Source organism: Astyanax mexicanus, chromosome 2, assembly GCF_023375975.1.
Source record: "Astyanax mexicanus isolate ESR-SI-001 chromosome 2, AstMex3_surface, whole genome shotgun sequence".
NCBI lineage: Eukaryota > Metazoa > Chordata > Actinopteri > Characiformes > Acestrorhamphidae > Astyanax > Astyanax mexicanus.
This window is the reverse complement of record NC_064409.1, coordinates 58,125,082-58,138,271: the sequence shown is the minus strand read 5'-3', so window position 1 is coordinate 58,138,271 and position 13,190 is coordinate 58,125,082. Positions and strand designations below refer to the sequence as shown.

General features: G+C 36.2%; 1 protein-coding gene across 2 annotated transcripts; it reads left to right on the top strand.

Annotated features, from left to right (window-relative positions):
* Positions 1–17: 17 nt before the first annotated feature.
* On the top strand, positions 18–12,480 carry hexa (hexosaminidase A (alpha polypeptide)). 2 transcript variants are annotated; one of them, XM_007228239.4, is made up of 14 exons: positions 30–440; positions 2,316–2,417; positions 2,510–2,575; positions 2,837–2,883; positions 3,052–3,162; positions 3,682–3,783; positions 3,984–4,116; positions 4,605–4,785; positions 4,891–4,977; positions 7,421–7,493; positions 9,579–9,759; positions 11,040–11,130; positions 11,219–11,326; positions 11,430–12,480. In XM_007228239.4, the coding sequence occupies exons 1-14, from the start codon at positions 185–187 to the stop codon at positions 11,491–11,493; spliced, it is 1,602 nt and encodes a 533-aa protein (XP_007228301.1). In that variant the 5' UTR covers positions 30–184; the 3' UTR covers positions 11,494–12,480. The 2 variants fall into 2 exon arrangements, with proteins under 2 accessions (XP_007228303.1, XP_007228301.1); XM_007228241.4 differs by lacking the exons at positions 11,040–11,130; positions 11,219–11,326; positions 11,430–12,480 and adding an exon at positions 7,637–7,811 and having other exon boundaries at positions 18–440; positions 9,579–9,695.
* Positions 12,481–13,190: the final 710 nt, after the last annotated feature.

Genomic DNA, 13,190 nt, shown 5'->3' with positions numbered 1-13,190 from the left:
GCTGCTGCGGGTCAGCTGACTGCTTTTCACCGCTGGGTCACATGACCTGTTTTCCGCTCTTCAGCATTTTTACTTTCCCCTAAACCTTACAGTCACAGTGTTCTCTCAGAGCGCTGAGCTGTGGGGGTTTGTAGGGAGTTTATAGGGGGTTTGTAACGCGGTTATTCTATATTAAAGCTGTATCATGTTTCAGACTGAGAGGAGGTTTCTCCGGCTGCTGTTCCTGCTCTGTATTCTCCACTATGAAGCAGGACAAGTGTTTGGAGTGTGGCCAATGCCCCAGCAGATCACCCAGTCTACAGACAGGTACCTCCTGAGTCCTCAGAGCTTCTCCTTCAGCTACTCCAAAGACTCAGCTGCTCAGAGCGGCTGCTCCGTCCTGGACTCTGCCTTCAAAAGATACTACAGCCTGATCTTCCCAGACGCTGCTGATGGAGCACGTAAGACTGAGTTTTCTATCAATACACTGTCATAAGTGGAGCATACACCTGTTAACCCACATAACATGTCCATGTGGGGTCTGTAGGGGCAGCCCAAACGAGGCAGGGTACCAGCAGATAGATCCTTAACCCATAAGAACCCCCCTATTTCTGAATATTGATGCTAAATTCAAAATTAAATCAGATAAACTGATGTTTACAGCTCATTCATGTTTTCCTTATTGTGGGAACTCGACTGTTAATGTTTTAAGGTTAAATGACAACAAAATGTACTATTTTATGATTTAGTTTACAAGGAACATGAAACATTTTATTAAATCGCTTACGTTGTTAAAACAGTTCGAACAGACATGTAGAAGCAGAAATACATGTTTAAAAGGAGCTAGTTTAATCTTCAGCACTAACCCAGCACTCCTACATCCTGTAAATAAGGTTAGATGAAGGAACACACATTCACACACTGTCCTGTGGTGATGCTCTCAGGATGTTCAGGATATGTCACTTAGAAAGAACAGTTTTAGTGCTGTAAGGAGCTTTCTAAATATTTTAAAGGGCCTGTGACGTCACCAAGCTCTTTTTGGTTAAAATGTCTTAAACATCTTAGGTTTTTCATATTCAAGATCTAAAATGTCTAAAATTGTAGGAGGGCGACACTAAAATCAATCTGGCACAGAATGAATATTAAGGCTTTGTTAAGTAAATAAGGTAAATGAAATTGTACACATTCTTGTGTCACTATTTAAGCACAGTAGTTCATATAAAGTGTATCAGATACTGTGCATTAACAAGATTTAAGCTTCTTTTTCATTGCCAAGATCTATTTTTGCAACATGTCACTACAAACATGAGCAGGAAGAAGAAAGAGAAACAACTGAACACTCTGTGGTTTAATAGTTACATTAATTCTAAAAATGTCACATAGATCTACAGTACCAATCAAATATTAGGGCACTCCTTGAATTCAGTAGTTTTTTTTGCATTGTAGATTAATATTACAGTCGGCCAAACTAAAGCATATGTAATTATTTAATAAATAAAAATGTGCTAAACAAACCAGAATATGTTTAATATTTTAGATTCTTCAAAGTGGCACCTCTTGTTTAGATGACAGCTTTGCAAATCATGTTATTTTATCTATCAGAGTCCAACAGCTGTGCTGAACTTGTCAAGAGTTAACTACTTGAATGTCTTTTCTCTTACTGTGTTTGAGAGCATCAGTTGTAAATACAGTGAATAGCCCTATTTGAGTAATATTCTAATCCATATAAAAAATTAAAGAAAAAAATATTTTAAGAAATGAAGGTCCATCAATCTGAAAAAATTCAAGAACTTTGAAAGTATCCTCAAGTGCAATTGCAACAACTATAAAAATATTATGATAAAATGTCCCTCATCAGGACAGCCCCAGGAAAGGAAGACGAAGAGTTACCACTCTTTCACAGGATAAGTTCATCAAAGTTACCACCCTAAGAAACCCGTTATGTACAAAAAATGTATTAAAGGGTTAAAAGTGTTTTAACAAGGGTTTACACATGAGTCCCATAAGAATTGTACACTGAAATGGGACACATGGGCTGTAAGGAGGACACTCTTTTGGGAAGCCCAACTCGGTTTCAGTAAAACTTCATGAACAAACCCACTTTAAAGCCCAAGAGAATGTTGGCTAGGAAGCTATAATGACCTTACTGCATATTTCTGCATATTGTGATTTAAAATATCCCACAAATGTCTCTTTAAACACTTCATTACAAGACGAGTTGATGATAATGTATTGCTATTCTATATACTAATACATTCATTGCCTAATAACATACAAATTTATTTATTAGATCTTTGTTCAATTTTTTTTTTTACTTTATCATTTCTCTTCATCAGGATTCAGCAACATTTGGATGGATCCAACGCCCTTTACAGTGTCAGTCAGTGTCAAAAGCGGAGAGTGTGATGGATATCCCGATGAAGGGTCAGATGAAAGCTGTGAGTATTTATTGTTTATATTTGCTTATTATAAATGAGCACATCTCACTATAGGCGACTGTTAATGACACATGGGTCTTTTCTGTCTACAGATAACCTGAGCGTGGCTGCAGGTGCAGCTGCATTGAAGGCACAGTCAGTATGGGGAGCACTGAGAGGTAGAGTCTACTCATTAATCTACAGTCTACACTGTATATATGTGTATACATAATTCCACTCGTATCAGTTATGTTGTAACATATAGAAATGTGTTTGATTCTTTGAGTTACAGTAAAGAAAACATAACAGATTTTGGGTGCGATTGTGTGATATTGACAAGATAATATCAGAAAATAAACAAAATGGTTGACTTGCAATGAATAAAATATAAATATCACTTTTCAGTTTATTCAATTCACAAAATCTTAAAAAAAATACAGGTCTGGAGTCCTTCAGTCAGCTGGTATACCAGGATAAATACAACATGGTAAGTGCAATAAATAATTATCTAAGAGTGAAATCAGTATTGGGCACTTTAGTAAAAGTGCCTTCTTTACAGTCAGGACTTTTAAAATGGACCAAAGCATCTGTTTTTTTACTTAACCTATACTTAACTCCGGTGATGCTTATTTTTCTCTTTCTCTAACTGTTACAGTATTTTGTTAATAAGACTGAAATTCAGGACTTCCCACGCTTCGAGTTTAGAGGGCTTTTGCTGGACACTTCAAGGCATTATTTACCTCTGAACGCCATTCTGAAAACTCTGGTAACCAATCATTTTAGTAAAGACTCTTACTAACCATGTAATAGAATATCAAATTACAGAAATGCTGTATACAGTATGTTTTCTTTTGGAAAAGCAGTATTCAGAATATTTTGGCTAAATAGTTTTAGAATAGTTTATGACTAAATGAAAAACTGTAATTTGTATATTGTTAACACAGAACTTTCTGCCATAGCAGTTCTGCTACTGTACTCTGTTTGTCCAACAAATTTAGCATCAGTGTCGTATGTGAATATTCAGTGCACTTTGTGGCATATAGCTACATGCCATTAAGAGATTACATACCAACCCATATCAGATTTTATAATTCCTGTATGGCCAAATGTTTGCTGCAAAGGTTTGATGAGACAATCAGCAGAGATTGTGGGGCAGAAGTCTGAAGCAGCCATGCAGCCACATTAAGATGTACTATAAAAGTGTTCTGGATGTGGTGGTTTTTAATGTACTGCTTTTTAAGGTATTCTGCATTTCATACTATTGTGTACTTTTCCCCCCCTTTAGGATGCCATGGCCTATAGTAAATTCAATGTGTTTCACTGGCACATTGTGGATGACCCTTCATTCCCATACCAGAGCTACAGTTATCCGGACCTTAGCAGCAAGGTAGCCAATACAACTCCTTAATCTTTAATATGATATAATATAATCTAATCACAGATTCTTGGGTTTACATTTTCATTTCTTCTTTCTTTATTTTTTACCAGGTAAATATTAAGCAACAGTTTGCATGCCTCATTCATTTCTGTGTTGTGGTCGTGTGTGTGTTGTTACAATATAAAAATAGGACCTTGTGTTTGCTTCAGGGAGCTTTTCACCCGATGACCCATATTTACACACAGTCAGATGTAAAGAGGGTAATTTCTCATGCCAGAATGAGAGGAATCAGGGTGATACCAGAGTTCGACACTCCAGGACACACCCAGTCATGGGGTAAAGGTATGGAAAAACACTCACACATGCTGTTGGTGGTAGCATTTCTGATAGCTGACAGAGCTTGTAACTGAGAACACATACACATGATTATCAATAAAAAATATCACCACCATGTGTATCAATCTGTGTATTGACACTGTGTGCAATACTAGTATTTATTTGCTGTTAATTGCAATATCCGTTGTTTGCAATATCTATTTACTTAGAAAGTTAGTTAGTTAGTATATTGACATTTTGTTCAATTTCTTTCCACAGTCATAATATTACAGATTTCCTCCCTGTGGAATTAGTAAAGGACTCAAAGAGTAACTTGACTCAAAGAGTTAATCATAGTCGTAGGCTATATTTTCCTTTTAATGTAAAATCTCTATTCGAAATACTGTGTAGTCCATGGCTAGGCTTAATCACTATCTAGAAACCTGTCCCATACTATTTAAAAGTGCATTTAAACCTTCAACTTGATGTTGCCTTACCCAATGTATTCTTTTCAGGGCAGCCAAACCTGCTAACTCCCTGCTATAAAGGAGACGTTCCGTCTGGAACATTTGGTCCCGTCAATCCAATTTTGGATTCGACCTACCAGTTCATGAGTGGCCTTTTTAAAGAGATGAAATCAGTCTTTCCCGATTCCTATGTGCATTTGGGTGGAGATGAGGTTAATTTTGCTTGCTGGTAAGTTACACTGATTTTATTTTACATGATTATTACATATTTGAGTGCTTGATTCTAGACTACTGGACACTATATTTCATTGTATATAATTGTACATTTTAATAGGAAGTCCAATCCTAACGTGCGGGCGTTCATGACAAAGATGGGCTTTGGACATGATTACACCAAACTGGAATCATACTACATAGAAAAGTAAGACAGGAATGTTGTGAATACAACCTTATCTTTGCCTTTTTTTCTCCATCTACTGATAAAACAGATTGTATGTAGCTAAGCTAGTTTTTCTAGCTATAAAATATTTACACTTATTGTCATATTTTATAGTTGCACACTGAAGGAAGTATTTGGATGTAAGATAAAGGTTACCAGGAAAAATAAAACAAAAAACAAAAGCAAGACTTGAAGATGAGCTGCTGCTATTCTGTGTCCCACACATGTCCACCAAGCCTTATACCTCTTGGTTGATTCTTTCTGGGTGCAACTTGTGTTTTAACCACGAGTGTTTGATTGACACCAGAGGATATAAACTAAAGAACCAGATTTATTTGTTTAACTTAAAGCTTCCATAAAATAGTGTTAACGCATGCTGTTAATTTGGAATCAGTAACACGTTACTATTTTTAACGCAAGTTAATTAAGGCACCAAGTTTGACCCCTACTTCCACCGTAATCTGCCCCACCCTCGCCCAACGCACTGATCTGTTGTCTGGCTGAACGATTGAATGGCACGCTCTGAACTTCGAGCTCAGACCCGGTCAGAGAGCATTGTTTTTCTCTCTCTCTCTCTCTTTCTCTCTCTGAGGATACCTTTTTATTCTCATCAAATTAAGTTCGAATTCAGAAATCCTCATAACCAAGCTGAGACATTTACAGTCAAATTAGTCATGCATTCTTTATTCCAGCACCCTACATTGATTTTATCTCCCCTCAAACATACAAGTATATACTTTTATTTTAATTGACACCACTAATATTAATATAATTTCATTTTACATTTCTTACATTCATTATTTCATTTACATTTAAATATCCATTTTAAAAGAAAGAAATAACAAATGCAGTTAATTGCAGTTACACATTCACAAAATTATGATTTGGCCATATTGTAATAAAACAGGCTGTTTTTCTTTTTTGGGGGCGGGTTTGATGAACTCTGAGCTGATTGTCTAGTTTACAGCAAAACATTGTATGTCTTTGCTAATAATTCCTATAGCACATATACCTCCTCAGTTTTACTTTTTACTTCCTTGTGTACTGTTCACCTTCCCTAACTAGTGTCATAAGTCAAAACCACAGTCACAAGGGCTTGTTTGTGTAGCAAAGGTCACACTGCATTATCTTTTACTGCAGGTAAAGACAATAACAATCCAGTATCTTGCATCAGCTTGGCGGTGGTATGATTGTATGTACCATTGTTGCTGATGCACCACCTGGGAATGATTGTTTCAGAAAACTGACTTCAAATTTAATTGTCAATTCTGATTTAAAATTTTGAGTGTTGATGATCATGGTATGTTGCCAGTTTCTTACATTCTAAATTCATGTCAGAATGTTTGTGGACTTCTTTTCTAATAGATGCATTCAGCTATTGTAAGTTGCATCCATTGGTGACACAGATGAACACACACACATACACTCAGCTGGTCTAGTTCCTGTAGAGAAGTATTGCCAATAGAATAGGTCTCTCTGGACCATGACATGCGCCTCCAGCATTAAGATCTGTTTTCTATGGAAAGATGCTGCTTCATCCAATACTGTTAGGATGAATTAGGGAGTTTCGGATGAGGTGGGAAGGTGAACTAAATTGTCACTAAATGCAATCAAAGTTTCAAAGCATTGCTCTAAAATATAGTGTAATGGCTTTCCCTGGACAGCAGCTTCTCCAACAAAGCAGGATAAACTCAGTTTAATACCATGGATTTCAGATCCATGTGAATGAGCAGTTGGAGCGGGAATCACAGAGAATTTACCGATACAATATTATCATGATATGTTTCCCATGATAACCATTATATAACAATACTGTGAATACGAGGTACTCAATATATTGCAGGACAATTGTCTCGATACTCAACAACAACTGTGCTACTGAAGAAGATAAAATACTCCTTAATAACCAAATAACAGGAATTATAGATTTATTGGTGTCAGTTTTACAAAATATAAAATATAATAATATCCTTTATATTCTATACCCTATTCATTTGATTAGCTCCACCGTGTGAAGTAATTAATCAGTAAAATTAGCAAGTCAAATGTTTAGGGAGTTTAGAGTGGCTAATACTGATATTTGATGCCACATATCAATACAATTAAAACAATTCGATACATCACAATATTAATATGATATGATATGATGTATGATATGATATTAAAAAAGCAGGTGTCCCAGTACTTTTGTCTTTACATAGTAAGTAGGATATTCAAGTAAAAATAAAAGGGTCCTTACTGTATTTTACTCCCAGTCTTAAGAGACCCACAGTATCCATGTTCAAATATAAATTGATTTCTGTCTTCTCAGTTAGTTCAATACATAAAGAAAGCACATAACATTTAACAAGCATGTTGACTTTGTACTGATCTATTCATTTATTCATCTATTTATATATCATCAATATCTTTTTTCTTTTTTAAGCATTGTAAACATCAGTTCTGCACTCAACAAGACCCCCATTGTTTGGCAGGATGTGTTTGACTACCGTGAAAGGGTAAGTGTAATTATAAGCTATTATCTGATTACTTCTTTAAAGCTTTTGCAATGTCTTTCCATTTCCTGCCTGCATACATACACTGCAAGCTCGCCCTCATGTTTAAGATGCTGTCTAACTGGAATAAGTGACGTGTGTTCTAGCACAGGCCTCAGTATGTGGTGGAGGTGTGGAAAGGGGGCTGTTACCTGTGTGAAGTGCGCAGGGTGACTAAAGCAGGGCTGAAAGTCATTCTGGCAGCGCCCTTCTACCTGGACTTGCCTGGACCTACACACAACTGGGCCCGGTACTACAACGTGCGGCCTCTCGCCTTTAAGGGTCAGACACTAACTGGGGAGTGATGTGATTGGTTGTAGTGGTGTGATGTGTTGTTGTGCAATGACTTGCAGTTCAGTGTCTTCTTTTTACATCAAGTATATGCTTTGCATACCGATATTTATGGCTGCAACTAATGATTATTTTGTTAGTCGACTAATCTGATGATTATTTTTTTCGATTAGTCGATTAGTTAACTTAGATTATTTCTTCCATGTTCTCCATCTATAAAAATGATAGAAACAGCTAAACATGAGATTTAAAAGGCATTTAAATGTCAGGATGTTGATTAAACGTGGAGAGTACTAATATTTAGTGTGTAAATATATAATCTGTTGTGTTTGAGCACTTCTGAAGACACACAATAAGTTAAGTGTAACCTGTGTGAGTGCACCATTTACACATCTCCCATTACGCTTCTGTCCCCAGCCTTTTGTGTAAGGTGGTACTTTTACAAATTAACGATTAGTCAACAAATTTAAATAATCAACATTGTCGATTATATTGATTAATCATTGCAGTCCTACCAGTATTTCAACCAGGTTATATTATCTGTCAGTTCTGTGTTAAAACTCAGTACTTTGTGAATGTAGGGCGTTGGCAATATGGCATGAAATGTATTATGGTATTTATTGTTTAGCTTTTTCTTTCAACAACTCGCAGTACATTGATTTTTATTTAATATATCAAATATTGCCCGGCACTAAATACAGTTTTAACGTATTTTCATTCATTTTAATGAAGTTTACGGTTAGAGAAGAGCAGAAGAGTGCAGAAGAGCTCAGAAGAGCATAGTGTTAGAACATGCATGCTGATAATGATAAAGGGAAAACCAACAGTTGAGATTCAAATCAGACCCATAAACTATTATGCACAGGTGACTGGTATGGCATTACTGGAATTCTTAACATGAGCAGATAAGAAGCTTTTTTTTTCATATTTTTATCAAATCTTCCGCCCACAGTTGCATTCCTCATTATCTAGTTTAATATAAATAACAAGATAATTCCAATTGTTCAGCTTTACAGAGACCAACGTGGATGGGGTGGCACTTGAGTGCCTCCAAAAAGGGATAGACATGCTGAGTCAGGTGCTGGTGTTGGATCATTTCTGGATCACACAGCTCATAAAATTTATAACAAACAAAAGGCATTAGATGAAACTCCATCAGCCAACAAAACCACAGTTCTGCTGCTCCACAGGCCACAATGCCTGTAAGAACCTTTGATGATTTTTTTGTTAGCAGTTCCGTCCTATTGAGGTTTTTAAAAACTGTATGCATATGATTGGTTTAGTCATCTTAACATAGCTTAGTATACTTACAAGAAGGAGTACCTCTGTACAGTCTCATTAAACTGGTAACTTTTCCTGGAATATTTTATATTAATGTCTAATACCACCAGATGTCAGCAAAGAGTCACTGTGTGTATTATCCTTCTATAAATTGATTTTACAATAGTCTCAACAATGGTCAAGCTGTCATCCTCAAGCTGATATCAGAGTTGCTGTATCAAGACTAGGAATTAGGATTAATCATTTGGTAATTAAAGGTAAATCATTTATAAACTAAGTCATAATCTCCTTAGTCTGTAGAGCTGGGGAGTCAGACTGCAGTCCTGGAGGACCACTGCACTCTATAGAGTTTTGGAGGAGGGTAAACACTAAACTCTGTAGCCCTCAAGTACCTGAGTGTGACACCCCTGCTGTAGAGATATGGTGGGGGATGATGGGGGGGAGAGAAGCATTACCCTTCTGTGTGTACTCTCTCAGATCCCTAAGGACACAGTGCTGGAGATCTGGAAAGGAGTTCCTGCAGATTACCGAACTGAGCTGGCCAAAATCACTCACGCTGGGTACAGGGTACTGCTTTCGGCCCCTTGGTACATCAACCATATCAGCTACGGGCAGGACTGGCGCAATTCCTACACTGTGCAGCCCCAGAACTTCTCCGGTGTGTGGAGCTGCATGTGGGGCATGGGGTTGGAGTTAAAGGAGAAATTCAGTGTGAAATGGGCGTGGGGTTTTAGTGAAACATGATAACAAGTACAAATTTTTGTTAAATAGCTCACCTCCGTTTGCCCCCAGCATTTAGAAATATAGCACTTATAGCCAATGCTCCCATTTAGGTTTACAATGCTAGCATTATGCTAGGGGCATAGCATTGATCATGCAATTCCATGGAAATGCATAAATGTTATAGATATATGTTCAGCAACACCTGGAATTCATGCATTTCCACAGAATTAATTTTACAATCTGTTCCTCTATCCCATCTATTTGTTTGTCTACTTTATGATGGTGCCATCCAGAGAACTACCATTTTAATACTGTGTGTATAGAAAAAAAAGTTTTTTTTAAACTACATGTGCACTTTTAAGGTTCATTAAACCAATGAAGTGTGGAACTACTGTGAGCTTGTTAAAGTTAAAAAAACAAAACAAAACAAAAAACGATTTCTTAGCGATTTCTATGCCCCTATCCCTAACATAACCTAAGTCTCTTGGTTGGTTATTTTACAAAAGTTAGCACTTATTATCATTTTTCACTACACCCCAAGTCCATTTCACCTAGGAGTTCTCCTTTAATGCCGTCACGGTGGAGTAGTTTCATATGGAGAATGTCATGAGCTAGATTTGTGTTTTATTATACTTTCTAGCATTAATCTTTTAATTAAATTCATTCTAAATTCACAGACAATTGTTATTCCTTGTGATCTCAAGTTATATGTAACTTTAGTCGTGGATGGCCACATAACTGTTAAATTGATCAGTTTGCCTATTGTAACCCACTAAGGCCTAAAACATACTTCACATAAGCACACAAATCCAAATTCAAATGCCGGGCCAATGCTCAAACTAATGCCCACACAAACTCAGCATGCATTTCTGGCAGCTAAAACACTCAAATTGTGGTGTTGTGGTGGCCTTTGCAGTGCTTGTGCTTTTGTTGCATTCTGAAATGCATTGTGACATTTTCAAATGCAACCTCACAAAAAGCTCAATCTACATAGCTTGAAGAGTCTTCTTTCTCATTCTAGTGTGAAGTATGTTTTAGGACTAATTATGAAGCTTTTAGAAGTCAGATGTAGTGACATTTCAATGTTTGTGAGTCTACTGTATCTTTATGTTTAAGCTAAATGCATGACTTGCTGTTGAGTGTTCCAGCTTGTAGTGTTTGATGTTTCACATGCAGTCACTGTCTGCTCATTCGGTGCTCGTCCGTTATGTTCAGGCACAGACCAGCAGAAGGCGCTGGTGATTGGTGGTGAGGTCTGCATGTGGGGAGAGTATGTGGATGCAACCAATCTCCATCCACGCCTATGGTGAGAAACAATATAATATAAAAGGCTTTCTTTTCTTGTCAGTATGATAAAAAAAATGGACATGATTAAAATGACTGTGTGTATATAGGCCCAGAGCATGTGCCGCTGCAGAAAGGCTGTGGAGTAATGAGGAGATGACCTCTAATGTGGATCAGGCTTTCCCTCGCCTAGAGAAATTTCGCTGTTCTCTGATCAGGTACTGAGAATTGATGTACATATCTATTATTTATATTCTGTTGTTGCCGGTTGTTGTATGTATTAAGCAAAAGTTAATTTAACTTTTTTTAATTCTCTCATAGGCGTGGTATCCAAGCAGAACCTCTGTTTGTAGGCTACTGCAAAGATGAGTATAGGGGTGTGTAAAGTATAGGAATGGACTGAGGCAGGAGTGAAATTTTATGTTGCACTTGGATTGCACTTGATTTTTAAATATTTTGTTAATAATATTAAATCAGAGTTGAAATTATCTAAAATGCTAAGTTAAGAAAGCAGCGTTTCTTACATTTAAGTACAATTTTATTTAATTTCAGACAGTAAAAACCCAAAATATTTTATCTGTTCATCTTCAGTTTCATTTGTTAATATGCACACACTTCAGGAATTTAAGCCTGAAACACATTTCAAATAAGTTGCAACAGTAAAGCATTTACCATACAAGCATTGTTATTTTATCTAATTTATCCTGCAAACATGTCTTGAGGTGTGTAATAGTATGAGCTTGTCATTTTTCATTTAAAATTTCTCTACACATTCTTTATTGGAGACAGGTCAGAACTGTAACCAGGACTTTCTAGTACACCTACCTCTTCTTTCCCAGCCAATGCATTGTTATTGCGTGCAACATGTGGTTTTGCACTGTCTTGTTGAAAAACTAATTGATGGAATAAAATGGTGTCTTAATTAATGCTGCATTATAAAAGTAACCTGACAAAATCCCATACCAAGACAAACCCCAGCTTTTGGACTTATCTATGCTGCATTTTTTTTAAATATGCCTTTATTGACGAGCTTTGTTCCCTAAAGATATTAACCTTTGTGCTTATGGTACTTTTTGTACCTGTTGACATCGCCTATTTAAATTCATATCTAAATGTAGTATCTCATAAGTAGCTTTAAATCTCCCTATTCCTATCCTTTTTGGAATGTGTTGCAGGAATGAATGTATAGTAACAAATGAAATGAAGCTAGCCAGAAGAAACACGAAATATTGTGGTTTCAAACAGTTTGCAATGAAATAAGCCTGAATGTTAGAATAGTGTTTTCCTCAATGGGCTGTATAATGTTTTTTGTATTTTCTATAATGATGTACATGATTTCTAAAATAATTAAACTGTGACTTTCAACTTTTAACGTCTGATGTGGTTTTGTCCATCATATGATTTAACATAATTTATTACTAAAATAAGAGATATCTGTTTCTCAGATTTGTCTGTGGTTCATTGAGTAAAAAAATGGATAGAATTATCTATGTTGTACATTCAAAATGTGTATATTCCAAGATCTTGATTTTATTTGGCCATTTTTTTTATTTGTATTTCAGGAACCATTTAATCAGACAAAACACTTTTAAAGTGTTAAAATAATTCTTTTGAGTTGTCATGCTCTATAGAAACTTACTTTATTAAATAACCCCTAATACTTTTTTAAGAACGCAGACATGGGTCAGTGGTGTCAGCATTTCCTAAACAATTGAGGTAAAACACACAAACACACATATACACACACACACGCACGCATAATAAATAAATAATTAAATCGCCTCATTCTGTTGCTAAACCTCCTCATCTCACTAGCTGTGCAGTAGTCTAAAGGAATTTACACCCAAAGCAACGTAGGACTGCAAGGTGTAAGACAGGGCTGTGCTTTATGATTCGTATAACTATACAGGGTTGCAAAGCTTTTAGCTATTTTATACTCTTTTTTTTTTTTACATCACATTTAAAGAAAACAATTGCATAATAAAAATTGTACTACTACATAATTGCATAATACAGTATTGCATAATACTAATTGTACTACAAAAAATTGAGAAACATATAAAAGAACATTTTTTAATGATG